Source organism: Malurus melanocephalus, unplaced genomic scaffold (genome assembly GCF_030028575.1).
Source record: "Malurus melanocephalus ecotype Western Australia unplaced genomic scaffold, MMel_1.1 scaffold_201, whole genome shotgun sequence".
Taxonomy (NCBI): domain Eukaryota; kingdom Metazoa; phylum Chordata; class Aves; order Passeriformes; family Maluridae; genus Malurus; species Malurus melanocephalus.
The window spans coordinates 465,395-481,668 of NW_026623433.1; the positions used below are offsets into that span (position 1 = coordinate 465,395).

Below are 16,274 nucleotides of genomic sequence, written 5' to 3' on the forward strand. Positions count from 1 at the left end.
CTCAGCTCTGGAGGGATGCAGTGGAAAAGCCACTTGGCATTTCAGCTTTCCTTTCTCACTCGCTTCCGTTCCCCACTGTTTCGGTGAATCACATCAACAAACCCCTGTGTTCCCTTGGCTTYAGGATGAGAAGTTGTTGTTTTGTATCAGTACCTGTGTTTATCTGCATTGAGTGATCTGCATCTGTCTCATGGTGTGCTCTTGGTGTGCTCCAGGTTATCCTTCACCAAGGGGCACTTCCCGAAGATGGCTGAGTGTGCACATTTCCACTATGAAAACGTGGACTTTGGCAACATACAGGTGAGTCTTGGATTTCTTTTATACACAAAACACCTTGTGCTTCCTGCTGGCTGACCTGCTGGGGAGGGGTACAGGGAMCTCCACTGAGGTTTATTAATTTTGTTGCCAAATGTTTAGTGATGCGATGTTAAAGCCATAGAGTCTTTATYTGGAATTGCTTCCATGTGCTGGAGCAGAATCTGCACTCAGTCATGTGGAGCTCTCCTCTGAGCTTGGAGATGCTTTTATTTCCACTGCATTTGGCTGATGTCACTGTTTTAAGGCTGTATCAGACATTCAGTCTTGAGTCATCAGTAATCACCACATGTGTATTTTTGGTTTGTGTGTGTGTGTGATTAAACAATTGTGTGAATGTATTTATGTAAATAGAAATAAATCAAATTTACCGCTTCCCTTAGCTCTGCATTGTGCATTGCAGCAGCTGTGTCATCAAAATACCAGAAACTGCTCGTCAGCCTGAGCTGCATTTGTGGAAGTGTGCAGGCTCTGCTCCTTGGTGATCCCTCCCTCAGGAATACAGGCAGAARCATTTTCCAGGGTGGGCTGAGACCCAGGAGTTTCTCACAAGCAGGACACATTTYGTTCAGCACTTAGAGGAGCAGGAATGCCTCCAGCATCTGCCAGCCGTGTAGCCAAAAGGAGGTTACAACCTTTTCATTTGTAAAACATTTCCTGTAAYGCCGAGTGAATTATTTACGGCCTTTCATGCTGCTGTACTTGACAGCTTTGCAAGCAGAATTGTGCAGCTGGGTTTTTTCTGTGTCTCTGTGAAATTCCAGCCAGGAAGGAGCTGGGGTGTGTTGAGGGCTGGGCTCTGCTGTTGCTCACACGTGGTGGCTCTGGGTGGTTGGWTCTGAGAGCTCTGCAGATGCTGAGCAGAGCCAGGGACACAACAACGGGGCACAAACAGAGTGCAGGGAGCTCTGGTCCCTACAAGGGCCCTGGGCAAACGGGGCAGTCCTCACTCTGCTGAAAGCATTTTCATTTTCTGTCTGTTGGAGCAGCGTGACTGAYCCGTGTCCTTGCTTTGTGTCTCCTGGTGATTTGCTGATTTGACACAACACATTTTTCAGTTATTTTAGAGAAGTGTTGTGTTGGAGCAGGTGTGTGGTTGGTACATCCTGTGTTCTCCCTCCCATCATCCAGGGATGYTCAGCACAACCTGCAGCTGCAGAGGGAGCACAAGCTGTGCATGGCACATCGTTTTGGTGACCAATRATTAATTCTTTTGTGGGTTTAAACATTTCCTGGGATGTTTTCAGGATGTCAGGGCAGACCTGCAGGGTTCATTTTTGTGTTTGTGAAAGGCAGAAATAAAATCAGGTAAAGCCATCCCTTCAGGTTTTCCTGAAGCATGTTCTGGGGGGAAGTTCCCACAAGCAGGAGTGCTCAAGCACTGCTTTTTGTGATGTCACTGCTGCTCCTGCAGCTTCCCCTGCTCCTGTTCTGTGGCCCCTGGCACAACCAGACCMGAGGCTGTAACCAGAGGTCTGCTTGAAAAACAAAACTGGGGAAGGATGTAGCACAGGAAATAAAAATGGTATTGGTTGTTGGGCTGTTACTGGTTTTCTCAGCCCTGAGCTGTTTTCTGTGTTTGTGCTGTGAAACCAGGAAGAAAGCAGGAACTGGTGGCAGCATGAGAAGAACTTTCCTAAAATTGAGACTCGATGTGTTGAAGAGTCAGTTCTCTGATTCCACCACATCTGCCTCTGAAAAATCCTACATATTTAGCTATTTGTGTACCTAAAGCAAAATTTTTACCTAAATAAGGTGACTCAGGCCCTCTGTGCCTCTCATTCCTTCCTTTTCCTAAGCAAGGTTTCTGATAAATCCMCCCAGTGTCAGGACTTTCTTATATGGTGAAAAATCTCTTTGAGAGCAAGAGCTTTGCTGCTGAAATGCAAAAAGATAAAGCATTGCAGCACTTCTTAGGATCTCAGTATTAATGGTAAAATAAATGAAAGCTGTTAATACAACAGCAGTATTAGTTTGGAGATTTAAAAACAGGTTCACTCCGGGCTCATGCATTTTAATCAAGTTGGAGGCTCCTTTGTGCTCCCAAGGTAGAGCAGAGAATAGCAGTGGGCTGGAGTGATGGGAAGTGACAGCTTGGCACCTAATAGAGAATTACTGAGTTGCATCTGAGGGCTGGTGGGTGTAAACTGCTTTCAAAATCTATTCACTGTTAGAAATTTGCATAGTAGAAATGCAGTATTATCTGCCCGTGTCAGGAATTGTGTAATGCTGTCTATTAACAGCCTGGCCAAATTTCAGGTTGTTTTGTAACGTTTATGTCACTTATAATATGGTCTCATGGTGCAGGAGGTATTAATAGCCTGGCATTTCACCTCATGAGATCGTTTTAAATTAACTTGCTGAGAGGTATAAAAAGGGATCTGTTCTCTTCTTATCCTTGTGCCATGCCAGTGAGGCTGGGTGTGTTTTGGGGGTCTTTTTTTCTTCAGAAATCTCCTGCCCCGCTACTTCCAACAGCAACACCTTACCCAGACCTGTGGCTGCCCAGGCAGGCATGTGTGGCATCCCAGGAAATTGCTGGTTACCAGGCAAAGGCAGTGATGTCAAAGCTSTACCTACAGGTTAAGCCTCACAGATTGCATCAGTGCCCAAAATTCACTGGCATTTTGCTGAAGTACCTTCTGTTCGTTCGTTTATTTTAAGGGYTGCATCATCGATTTTTATTTATAATAAAAAGCCAGGTTCTACCTCGTAGACGTCTTTTAGTTTGACATGGGATAAATGGTCAGAATTGTGGTTCAGTTCTGTTCTCTTCATGGTCTGTCTGCCAAGGAGGTGCAATATTTTTAATTTACCTTTGTCTTAATTTCGCTTCTGCTCAGATTACATAAAATACAAGTATCTCCCCTTTAACTTTTTTGACCTGGCTTTCACTCACTGAACTCGTTGGTGTTAAGTCTACACAGAAACCTCTGTACATGTAGAAGGTCATTTCCAAGTGGTTAAATTGCATTTGTGCAGAAGAGTCTGTGATTACAGCTGTGGAATATAACAGTGCATACTGGGCAACATCAGCACTTGGCATGTAGYGAGTGCAAGCTTTGGTTTATATCTGTTGGTTTTCTGTCAGATTTATGAATAAATAACTGAAAAGAGCTCATCACAACTGTGGGACCTGTTGAGGCAGCTTCAGATTCACCAGGTTTAAAAATGTGAGGTAGAGTCCCATATCCTTTTGTTTGCATTAAGAGCTGACTCTAGACTGAAACAGAATTAAATTTATTTTATAATTTAAGAAGATAKTAATTTAATTCAATAACTGTGTGCTAAAAATGTCTGGCAAGTGTCCAGGAGAATTTGAATTATGCTCTCAGGGATGCASAGGGTGGGATTGTTGGGGTGTCTGTGCAGGRCTGGGAGTTGGACTGGGTGATCCTGGTGGTCTCTCCCACCCCGGGATATTTGGTGATTCTAAGAAATACACTTTTACTTGTTCTGAGTGCTATATGCCATTAATATAAACAGGAGAAAYAGTGATTAGGAATTCCTTAAATATCTACTTCCTGCCAGGATTAAATACTCTGTTCTTCACTTGAAAGAATTAAGACATTATCTTCAGCYGAGTAGATTTTGGTAATGGAATATGGAAAGCTGATCAGCTCCATGCTTCACAGATAATATTCTTTGTTCCCTCAAAAGCCATTTGCTCAAGGAAARTGCTGTAATGCACATTCATATCACTTCAGCATCTTGCATTTGACACAGAATTATCCCTTCAAACAGCACAATCTCTGTGTTTGCCTTGCTGTATCCGCCTTCTAAAAATAACCCCCTGTGGGAGCAGGACTGGCTTCCAGATGCTCTCCTTATCAGAGCAGCCTTGGCAGGGCAGTGGCAGGAATTGTGTTATCAGTGGTAAAGGAAGTATTTGAGGCAGAATCACTTCCGCCTGCGCAGGCATCAGGAATTGCTGTCAGGAATTGTGTGCTGTGGGAATGCCTSTGCAGCTCCAGCAGGGCTTTGCCCCTGCAAGTGGATGTTCCTGTGGTGCCTTAGGAGTTACAAACACTGCACAGAGCAGCTCAGTCCAGTGCCTGCTGAGAAGATCCTTTTCGGGATCAGCTTCTTGTGGTTTGCCTCTTTTCTTTTATTTAATGATATTCCAGGGAAGGGGGAACATGGGGGGAATGTGCTTGTGAAGGAGTCTCTGTAATTTCTTCCTAAGATGGATTGCAAAGGAAACAAAATGGATAAAGGCTGAGCAGATGCCCTTGGCTGGGGTTAAATGGGGTCGTTTCAGGTGCTCCAGCTAAAAGGAGTCCTGTGGATGAGCTGGAAGGAACAGGGAYGGGGCTGCTCCCTGAGGTGGGACAGCCAGGCTGGGATCTACTTCCATCTGGGATTTGATCCTGAGCCTGCTCAGTGCCTGCAGTGCAGCAGGGCTTGTTTGTCCCAGCTCTTCTGTGGGCACCATGCTTTCAGTGCATGGCAGTCAACAGCAGCAYGTGCAGCTCCAGGCTGCAATATCAYTTATCCCACTYGTTTGTGAARTGTTTARGAAGGAAAAAACATTGATTTTAAAGGCAAAAGATAAAACAGCAGTTCACCATCCCAATCCCTCTTAAAGATGCAAGTTCTTAGTAAAATGCATAAAAATTGGCCTGAATTTTGATGTGTGTTGGGGCTTTGAAAGACAATTTTGCTGTGTTTTGCTTTGTCTTTATGAATATTTGAGTGAGCTGCAGACCCAGATTATGTGTGAAGAGGGGCCCCTTTTCAGTCCTTCATCTTTGGATGCTGCTCATCTCCTTCCAGAGTTACCTGGCTGGATTCTGGTATGTTCCCCTTCTTTAAACCGAGGATTTCTGCCCCCATTCTGTGTTTTTTTCCATGTGATTTCTTTCCTATTGCCTTCCAAAGTGGTGTTGGGGATGTTGCAAGGGCTGTTCTAAGGACGTGGGTACTGTTCACTGTAGGTGGAAACTGCCTCTATTAACTTAATAATTCCAGCCACAACTCCCTGAAAAYTGGCACAGCCTCCTGCCAAGATCAACAAATTCTAAAAATTTGGAGTCTCTGGGCCAAGCTTTGTGCTGCCAAAGGAGTTAGGAAAGCATTTGAGTAAGTTCACCTCAGTTTTTGGATTCTGCTGTTTCCTGGTCATGCTTCCAACTTGCCACAAGCTCCTCAGAAAAATTCTTCCCTGGAACGAGATCATACCTGTGAAATTCCAGGTTGCCTGTTTTTTTTTTCTCCTGCTGAAATGGGAAGAAATCCAGCATGGGTTCTGTCGTGGAAGGATAACTTTAAATGTGGAGCTGTGACTGATCCACAGGGCAGGAGGGAGATCCAGGCTGGTGTTCCTGTGTGGATTTACTGCTAAATGGTTCTAAGGGGTTTTACACACTTTGCTCCCTTTGACTGACTGCTCTGAAATYGATAGTTCATCTTTTGTTATAAAGGTGATTTGGCTGGCGTTGCTCAGCTGGCTGCTCATGGAATGGCCTCTCACAGGGACTCTGAATTTCCCTGCATTTATCTGGCTCAGCTCTGATTGCACCTGTGTTCTTTATTTTAAAAAGATGCTCATGAAGCTGTACCCATAGAAGGGTGGGCTAGAACCCACAAGGAAGTGCTATATGCATAAAAATGAGATTTTTACCTATTGATCCAGTACAACAGGTATTTTTGGGACTTTTTTACCTTTTCCTTGTCCTTTTGGATTTTTTAATGAGTTCATAGAGAATTGTCTATATCTCCACAGCAGAACAGACCCATTCAGGCCAGAAAACAGAGACCTCCTGCAGGAACCCAGCTTGTTTTCCCTTCCTCAGCATTTACCACTGGAAACACAGCAAGCTTGTCGGTGGAATTGTAGGGTTTTTGGTGCATTGTGGCTGTTTGATGGCATGAGTAAATCTTCAAGTGCCTGTAATAACCCCAGCTGTTATTTTGACATTGACCTCCCGCTGTTTGCCAGCCCCCATAAATCATCTTTACCAACATGTTGCAGAAAAGTGTTAAAATTGGTTTAATTAGTAACTGGAACAGAGTTGTGTTGGAAAATTTTTCTTCCCTGTGGTTTAATGACCTGAAAAAAAAGGAAAGCTGTATTGTAGATATAATTAAAATATGTTTTAAACTTGAAAATATTCTGTAGGCTCCAGAAGAATAATCCCTGCTTCCATAGTGTTTGAAGGAAGATTAAATCCCTTCTGTGTCTGTTTATAGCGAGCCATCCTGTTAGCAGGAATGGTGTTAAAATGCAGTGTAATATTGGGCTCATGGGTCTGCCAGCATGCCAGGCTGCAGTGATTTAATAACTGCCTTGTCGAGATGATCCCTGAGATTTGCAGGAGCAGGGCTCTGTGCCTGCCCTCCTGTGGAGCTTTGCATGTGTGAGYTGTGAAACCAGACTGCCCTGGGAGCCTTCCCATCCTGCGTTCAGACTGCACCCACAGAAAGGGCAGTTTGTTTGTGGGGTTGGTGACAGAGTCAGGCTGGGGCTGTTAAATGTTCCTTCATTAGCTGGGCTCTCCCGGAGTGTGTGCCCTGCCCTGCCCTGCCCTGCCCTGGGTGTGTTTTCATTCGGTCCCTGCTGAAGGAGCAGGATGGGATAAATGACAGAGGGAGGGATGAGTGGGATGTTGGGAGAAATTCCTCCCTGGGAGGGTGGGGAGGCCCTGGCACAGGGTACCCAGAGAAGCTGTGGCTGCCCCTGGATCCCTGGCAGTGCCCAAGGCCAGGCTGGATGGGKTTTGGAGCAGCCTGGGACAGTGGAAGGTGTTCCTGCCATGGCAGGGGTGGGATGGGATGAGCCTTTCCCCTCTGGGATTGTGTATTCTGTGTCTCAGCATCCAGCCTGATCCTGCAACATTTGCTGACTGCCTTAGCCTTGACACCTTTCCGTGTCCCACCTGTGTCCCCAGGTGTGCTCTGTGCCCTGAGTGTGGTGACCATTTCCTTGTGCTGGTTCCATGCTCTGCTTTCCACATCATTTCTAGGCTTGGAATACCAGCATTGCTTCACTCACAATTCCGGTGTCAGACTGTGSAGCGCTGAGCTCAGGGCTGTTTTCTCAGTGTCAGATCAGGGCACAGCAGGTTCAGTGCCCAGGACTGGCACTGCCCTGTCTGTGCCCAGCTCTCCCGTGGCCAGGGAGGCTCTTGGTGTGTGGATGCTCCGTGGGGAAGTGTTTGCTGTGCTGTGCCAGGGCTCTGTAMGTGCAGCTGCACAGGGAGCATGGAGGCTGTTGCTGGATCTGCTGAGCTGAGACCACACTTTTGTTTGTTTTACTTGCAGCAGAAAGATTTGGGCAGAAGATTTCCTGTGAGCATAAACATTCCCAAGGGTCTGGATTCAGGCAGATTTCTCCTTTTTCAAAGGAGGAACAGGCACACAGGCACACACTCCCCCCACACGGACTGCTGGATGTCTGGAAGGCATTTGGAGAAGTTTGTGGCCTTTGATGGGTTTGTTATTTCATCCCTTGCTGTGGGATGGGAGCACAAGGTGGAGGCTCCTGCTTCCCTGTCCTGCAGGCAARGCTCTGACCCTCAGCTCTCCCAAGCATCCAGAGCACAGAGCTCTTTGATTTCACTCAGGATTCCAAAGGTATCAGTTACTTCCTYTGCCTTGTCATTTCTGGCCATTTTTCTGGCCATTTTCTCAGCAGAACCTGCAAACTCGGGCTGCTGTTTTCCTGGCAAAGCAGCATCAACGGGAAAGGGTATACTTCCATGACATGTGGATGTTGGGCTTTGAAAATCAAATGCYTAAATGGAGAAGCATGAGATGCTCTCACTGCCTCTTCCAGACTCCCTCCCCTAAAGTTTAACTTCTTTGATCTCTTAAAACCAAGTGAACAAACTTTGATTCTACTGAGCAATTCTTCTTTCTGCCCTACCAGATGAGTAAAAAATAAACTTGCTCTGGGRCATATTTTTAAGGTGCAAGACATTCCCTACCACTTGATTTTCTTCCTTGCAAATAGTTCATTTCCCAGAAGGGGCTTTTAGGAGAAGCTTGTTTAGATCTGCACAGAGATGTTTCAAGCTCCATCAGATRTTTTTTGGAGGCTCAGGGCTTGGTTTGGGAGCTGCAGTCAGAACTGATACCTCTGACTGCTGAGTGAGCTTTTGGCAACATCACACTCAGAATTATGTCAATAGACAAATGTTAATAGATACCCACAAATCTGGTAGTATATGAGTTGGAAATAAAGATCCATAGTACCATATATGTTATGTATGTTCAGAGTCCTTGAACAGGCCTTAAAATCCATTCTGTTCTATTGGAAAACTGATGAGACTTACAAATATGGTTATAAACCAAACTAACTAGAAAAATGCACCTCTTGGGGAGGTGGCATTGCCTGGTCCTTCCAGGTTATGTTTAGATCCAACAGAAACTGTTCTGATTTACCTGCAGTGGAGCTGTAATTGCTGCACTGTGAACCTTATTTGTTGCAAATACAACATGTCAAAACATTCAGCCTTTAAAAAACTGATTTTGGATCAAATTCCCATTTACCAGCTTGAGGTATTTTAAAAATCAAAACATCTTTTGTTATTTTTACAGCTTGAGCCCAGTAATTCACTTTGCAATGCTGCTAAATTATTTAATAATTCTTTATCTGCTAAGTCCTGCAGTAATTGTAGGTGTAGCAGTGCTGGAATGGGCAGGGAACCCACTGGGAGCTGGAGCCTTGGGGCAGGAGTTACCTGAAAGGAAGGGAATGTCATATCAGGRCAAGGATGCTGCCTTGCCAAGGCGAGGGAAACTCAGGGGTATTGAGGCTTAATAAAAGGTGTTAGACTTGAGAAGCATCAGAGCTGGTTCCGAGTCCCCTGGCTCAAGRTTTGATTTAGTGCTGTGCTTTGCCATTTGCTTTCAGATTAAATAAAAGCTGGTTTGGGTTTGGAAGCTCTTTGTGGAGGAGTGGGTTCTTGGGCTGGTGCACTTTGAATTATTGATGGGTTTTAGCAGGAACACCGAGCTCTGATGGGCACTTTGGATTCACCCTGGACAGCTGTGCTGGGCTTTATTTCCCCTGGTCCCTCATCTCTTTGAACTCTTTTAAGCCTCCCTGKATCCCTCAATTTGCAGCTGGGCTCCCTCAGTGCAGTTCAAAGGCAGCAGAGGATCCTGCAGAGCTGCTGGAGGCACAGSSAGGGCTTGGTCCTGGASCYCTGCTTCCCTCCCCAGCTCAGCTTTTCAGGCCTATCCAGTGTCAAACAGATGCAGAACCATGGCCATTTATCAACTCACTCAGAGAGTCTGAGAAATAATTCTCCAAATTTATCATTTATGATTTTAAGATAACCCAGRGGAGAGGAAAGACTTGGATTTTTAACAACAAAATACCCACATGCTCTTACAATTCTTTGTGGTGCATCATATGGATGAATGGTTTCTTTTCCTGTTATAAAAACAATTAAGGTGTGGATGATGTTTTCTGTTAGGATTATGGGTGTCTGTGTCTTGCAAGTTGTGATGATCAGAGTAAGGATAAAACAGCCCCTGTAAACCAAACCGTGGTTGCAGCATTTACAACAATAATCAGTTGAATTTCCTGTAGAATAAATAACAAATCTGGATGAGGGCACATTCCACCCAGGCCCTGTGCTGTCAGGTTTGCAGGCTCTGTGTGTGTTTTCTCCAATGTTTCACTGCAGTTTGTTCACATTTAAATGTGCTTGGCCCTGTGGCTGATGGTGGGAAGAGCTGGAGCATTTTACATCCTTTGTGTGCTCATTTAGACAAGTTATTGTATCAGTGTTTGTTGTAGAGGAATGCTTATTGACACAACTTCTGGCAATTAATGATTTCGTTATTTTGTCTTGGAAATTGCTAAGTTGTTARTACAAAGCTTAATTGAAATTCAAATGTTAGAAAGCAAAATAAGGGTTTCAAAGTCTCATTTGTCTGCAGTGGAGCAGCTTGGGAGCTCGTTCTGGAAAGGTTCTGTTTTTCCATAGAATCACAGAATATCTGAGTTGGAAGGGACCCCCGGGGTCATCAGGTACAGCTCCTGTCCCTGTGCTGTCCACTGTGAAGTCCCAAATGTGTCATTGTGACCCCTAATTCCCTTGCCTGGTGATTAAGGGCTCAGCCATTTAACCGGTGTTAATGAGCAGGGCTGGSTTAATGAGTCAGGCTCCTGTGACAGCAGTGTCACCGGTGACTCCAGGGTGCTGTCCCAGGCTGGGCTGTGCCATTGCTCTTGGCCTCATGCTGGTGTGTTTGAACACTGGCAGAAATTCAATCCCACAGACCCTTTTTCCTTGAAATGTGCAGAAATTGGGAGCAGGGCAGGGCTGCAGGGTGATGCCTCTGTGCAGAACAGGAGCTTCCAAAGAGTGCATTGCACGGGGGCAGGGTTACACCAAACCCCTTGGAGAGTGAATGAAATGTTTAAAACCAAAAACCCAATTCCCATTCCAGCGAGAAGCTCTCGGGTATTTTCCAAGACATGAATCTGTTTCCAATGTGACCTGAGTTGTTCACAACCCACCTTCCCTGAGCTGTCATCTGGGAAATTTAAAGGTTAAAATATTCTTTTCATATCACTACTATTTTATCTGCTGCCTCTGGCATTTTGGCAGAATTTTCTGAAGTTCAAATGAAAGGAGAGTTACAGATCTGTCTGTGACCCTTTACACAGTTAACTCTGTAACTCAAGTCCATTCTCTGGACAGAACCARTTAAGATTATGACACATGGATCAAAAAACCAAGGCATTGTTCGTGAGCTATGTCACAAAATTAAAGCACATCCTATTTGTTAAGGGTTTCCAAGATAATTTCTTTGATACCATGAATTTCAGGCATTTGGTTGTGCTGTTCTTGCTGTCCTTCACTGARTCAACACACAGAAGCTGCATTTTTTTATCTGTGAAAGCATTTTTCTTCCTCCCCATGGATTTTGGATCCATACATGATACAGTGCTTTTGCACAGGACATAAATAACCTGTGACAAGCAAGTAACTGGGTAATTCCTGGGTGTGCTTGTGTTCTGGAAAACACAGCTTCCTGTTTTCCAGCTGTGAGCTTGCTGTACATTCACAGGTACCCCTGGCAAAAAGCCTGTGCTGATGCAGTGCTCAGGTGTGGGGTGCCAGGGAGTGGGGGAGGTTGATGCCACAGTGTTCCTGATTTTCCTGGCCCTCATCACTCCAGTGTGTTGTACCCACTGACTGGCTGTGAGTCCTTCCTAGGGCTTATTKAGTGAACTAAGAGCATCACTTCTAGGCAAAATTTAGCAGGAATCCAACTTTGGCATYTTATGACTGACCAGAAAAACTCTAACAAACCCACTGCCTTTGCTTTTTAGCAGTCAGAAGGTTAAAATTAYATTTCAGAGCAAGGAATGCTTTTCATTGCAGAGTCATGAGGTTGGTGTCCCTGGACTGACACAGAGTCAGTGAGGTTGGAAGGACCTCCCAGGTCATCAGGACCAACCACAGACCACAGAATCCAGTTTTTCCACCTCAGTGTCTCTAAGAAATGATATTACTGAGTCATAGAATGAGATWAAAAAWTGTGGGAATTAAAAATTTCAAAATAAGTCTCGCTTTTCCTTAGGGATTTTTTCTGTGCAATCCCTTAAGTGTACAAATACCTTCAAGGCTTTCTCAACCAGAGTGAAGAAACTTGTTTGCTTAAAGAAACTTGAGTTTCTCCCGTAATTGCATAAGACCTAAGATTGCAACATGATCATTTCAGCCTCTTTTCCCAACTCATTTCTTTTCAGAACTGAGAATCAGTGACAGTGGTATCAATTGTTTTATCCTTAATGGCTGAGTTAGAGCAGCTTTGTGTTTGCTGGGAAGTGCCTTTTGCCAGAATTAGAGAGGCTGGAGCCTTTTATATCAACCATTAGGGAATTTCTGAGTCTTACAGAGCCTCAGATGAAACATCTGAGTTTCAGTCTCTTCGTAAGAGATTTCCTCCTTTATTGGGTTGAGATAAAACTAAACCCAAGCACTCATTTTAGGGGTACCTGTTTGGACCTCTATCAAGGTTTGGGCATCTCTGTTTTGGTAGGAAGACTTTTAATACTGACAATAACAACATTAATCCTGTTTCCTCTGTCAGAATCCTGGAAATGTCCCAGGATGTGGCAGAGACAGGCCTTGTCTCTGTCCTTTGTCTGCCTCCTCTTCTCCCCAATCCCCATCACTCCTGAACACACAGGGATGGCTGGGAGTGTAAATAATCACCTGGTTGTACTCTGGACAACTTCCTTGATGGTCCAGGGTAGTTTCTTCAAATCATTTAACTCCTGTAAATGTCATTGGATGTTTTCATCACAGATACACTCAGTGCCTTCCCACCCTAATTTGTCTGTGCCCTGTAGGGGCTGTAGGATTGATTACAGGTCGGATGGGGCAACTGAGGCTAGTGGAAGGTGGAATGGAGCTTTAGGGTCCCTTCCAACCTAAACAACTCTGGGATCTTCTGCTTAATGTAAAATCTCATATTAAAACATTGTGCGTGTGTGTGTGTGTGTGTGTGTGTGTGTGTGTGTGTATGTGTGTGTGTGTGAGGGAGGTTCTGGTGCCTTGTCTGAACTGATTTATGCTTGTTCTGCCCCTTGTGGAAATGTTTCCCTTCACTATTTACTTTGCAGAGCAGGTAAACACCTGCAGTGTGTGGTCACTTTTTTTTTTATTATGTAGAAAATGCTTAGTTCTTAGACTTGCTACACCTGAATTATGTGTCAGCTGTGTTTTGAATTTTGCATGCTTGTGTGAGCTGAATATTGCCCAAAGCCTGCGGGTTCCCTGGAGCACCCCTTCCTTCAAAGGAGAAGCACTTGAGGAGCTGTTCCTATTGCCCAGCAGTTGTGCTGAGCTGTTCCAGGGGGTGTGAGGATGGGGTTTGTGAGCAGCAGGGCAGGAGCACCTTTGGGCTGTGTTTGTGCACCTGAGGAGATGAGGAGCTGCTGTGAATTGTGCAGCTGTGAGTTCTGTGAACGTCAGAGACTTCTGATCTGGCTGAAGGTTTCATGCAGTGTTCAGCTGAGAGGGAAAGTTTTGGGTTCTGCTCCTAGGAAAGCTTTTGTTTTAGAGACTCAGTTTGACCGGGTACCCCTCCTGCTTATTTTCCTGCCCCTTTCCCCCTTTAGCTGAGGGAAGTGCTTCCATCAAACCCGTTCCATGTTCAGCACTTGCTCAAGTTATATGAAAATGTAAGTGGGACATAAAATATAAGTCAGATTTGTCCCAGCTGTGGGACAGGGACTTTCGGTTTCTTTGGTTACCAAAGCAGGGGCAGATTGGAGATGTGAAGATTTGAAGTATTTCTTACCCATGGGCACACAAAATCCTGCTGGCCCCTTCCCCCAGCTCAGGCCTGGCAGAGTGGGAAGCAAAAGGGCTTCACTGGAAGATGCTCTTGCCGTGGCTGTGTTCTCTCCAAGTGCATCCAGTGGTCAGWTTGGTCCCAGGCTGACCTTTGCCCTGGAGCAGGGGCTGTAGGCCCAGCTCAGAGTTGGGTTTCACACAGCCTGGGCTGTCTGCACCGGTGCTTGTTGATCTTTCCCACTTGTGGGGTCATGGGAGGAAATGCAGTACGTTTCCCTTCAGCTTTTATCACTTCCTCCTGCCAGCTAAGGGGAGATTATTTTCCATCACTTGCTGCTCCACTTGTCACCAAGAGAAGCTGGTGTTGAGCCAGACAAGAAGCAATGTTTGTGGTGGGGAAGGAGCTCCGAGATGTGGGGTGGTGACCCTGATCTCCCCTTGGTGACAGCACTGCAGGCTGACAAGGRCCTTCCTTTTGGATGGACTGGGCTGTTGGAGATCCTGCACACCCTTTAGTGATAAACCTGTGCAGATGGGCTCAGCCTTATTTGTTCTCATTTATGGACCCTGCTTCATCATTTGTAAAGGTACATTGTGGTGTCATTTCCCAGAGAGGTTCTGGGAAGTATCCACGTGGTTGGACAGTGCTTGGAACAGCCTGTGATAGTGGAAGGTGTGGAACGAGCTGGGATTTAAATTCCTTTCCASCCCAAACCACTCTGGGWTTTGATGATTTTATGATTTGGTGGAGATGGTTGGGATAAAATTTTAGCATCGTGAACTTCCCCTTTTAAAAGTTCTCATCTTGGTGATTGCTTGGGGTTTCTTGGGAGTGAGGCTGGGCTGGGGTGTAGGAAAGGACAGGAGAAACAGACCCAGCCCAAGGAGGGGGGATTTCTGTGCTCATGGGCTGATTTTACACCATTTGTACATGTTATAATTGTGTTTTGGGGGGGCCAGAGCATGGCCAGAGATTGTCAGGTGTTCTGGTTGTTATTGCTGTGCTTTCATGGCTCTTGAGATACAGTCCTGACTTGACCCTGAGGATCCCTCCTGCACCAAACTGGGGGTGTTTGATGCTGSCAGGGGAGTGTCCCACCTTCACAGTGTCAGGAATTGTGCTGTTGCCTSCTCCAGCCTTCCTTCCTTGCCCAGTCCGAGTCCTGCTGCTGGAAAGGGTCTGGGGAGGCTGTGCTCCAGCAGAGCTGTTCCCAGCAGAGCCAGGAATGCAGCTCCTGATGTGAATTCAGCTTTATTCACATCTCACACCTCACCGTGGCACCACCACTCTCCTGTCCGAGGCTCTGCAGGGCAGGTTTGTGTTCCCTGCCTTTGCTGCTGGAGTTCAGTTYTTGGTCCTTCCTCTCTGTACATGCAAAATCCCAAATCTTACTCAGCACAGCACAGTTCACATCACACAAATACCTCTTTTTGGGTGACAGGAGGCTGAGAAATCACAGCATAAATGTATCTACACACTGAGTAGAAAAGGTGCTTAGAAAATGTGACAGTGAGGCAGGATCAATGGCTCCCTKAAGCCAATTAAACTGCTCATTGCCACAGCACTCTTCCCTCCACCAAAATTACTGTTGCTGGGGGTTCTGTGTTGTTTTTTCTCCTCCCTTGGCACTCCTGCTGATTCCTCAGGTATATCAGGCATTTTTTCCAGTGACTTTGATTCTTATCAGCGTAGGAAAAAAGTTAATATTGATTTAGTGGGGGAGAAAACAGAAGAAGTGAGTAAGAGACTAATAGCTTGGAATGACAGAGCTGTATCAATTTTYAGTTCCCTCAGAGGAATAATGTGCTTGTTTCCAGCAAATGGAAAAGTAGACTGTGAGTAAAACTGTCAATGGCCTCCCACATAATGTAATGGATTTTGGAGCTCAGAGAGAAAAGACAGTCATCACTAACTGTGATTTTAATGCATTTTCCTTGAAAGTCAGCAGTTTTATGAAATGCCCTATGCAGGAAGATAAAAACGGTACACATCTTAGAGAGCCGTGTAAAAAAATGGTATTCACTGCCATAGTCTTATTTTTTGGACTGTGAATGAATGTACTTCTCAATAAGCTTAAACAACTTGCTATGGATTCGAGTGGTTTGTATCCTTACCTGTGTCACCAGCACATAAACCGAGCCTGTGGAAAAATGATGGACAAACACTGTTGAAAAACCCATTCCTGGTGCATTCATGTGGCTTTTCTGTGTAAATGGTTCTTGAATGAGATACTGTAAATAAATACAAATTATCATTCCCTCTTAGGCTGACAGGGGACACTGTGTCTGTGCAYGTTGATTGGCAACAGCCAAGGGAGGAATCCTGCTTGGTCCAGGGGGAGACAGGGAARGAAAAGATGCTTTGTTTTGTGGCAAGGCCACTTCTCTTTTAAATGAATGAATAAATCARGCTCGTCCTTTAATTTAATTGCCTCTTTGTTTTAGCCTGAAGCCACCAAGTGCTGGTTCCCCTTGCAGAGCCGTCTCCATTGTCTTGGCCCTGTAAATATTCGCAGGGTTGGGCTGGGCTTTACTCTGATGAAAGCCGGGGGCTGAAGGAGCTGGAGTGTGATTGTGCTGCTGTTCTGGGATGCAGGATGCTGTCCCGGTCCCTGCCATGGTTTGTAGTGCAATGCCATCTAGTGTGCACAGGGCTCTCAGGCTTCCCTGCATGGAAATCCAGCACAC

The 16,274-nt window shown here is 45.4% G+C and overlaps 1 protein-coding gene across 6 annotated transcripts in view; it reads left to right on the forward strand.

Moving 5' to 3' along the window:
* Nucleotides 1–16,274, forward strand: part of ARHGAP32 (Rho GTPase activating protein 32) — a 234,830-nt gene that overhangs the window by 105,012 nt on the left and 113,544 nt on the right. For 4 of the 6 annotated variants that reach the window (XM_057373534.1, XM_057373532.1, XM_057373533.1 and 1 more), the window contains one exon: nt 216–300. In XM_057373534.1, the coding sequence (XP_057229517.1) occupies nt 216–300 (85 nt within the window). Of the gene's footprint in view, nt 1–215; nt 301–4,266; nt 4,408–4,821; nt 5,112–16,274 lie in introns of those variants that run through there. The other 2 variants (XM_057373536.1, XM_057373537.1) reach the window with 2 other exon arrangements.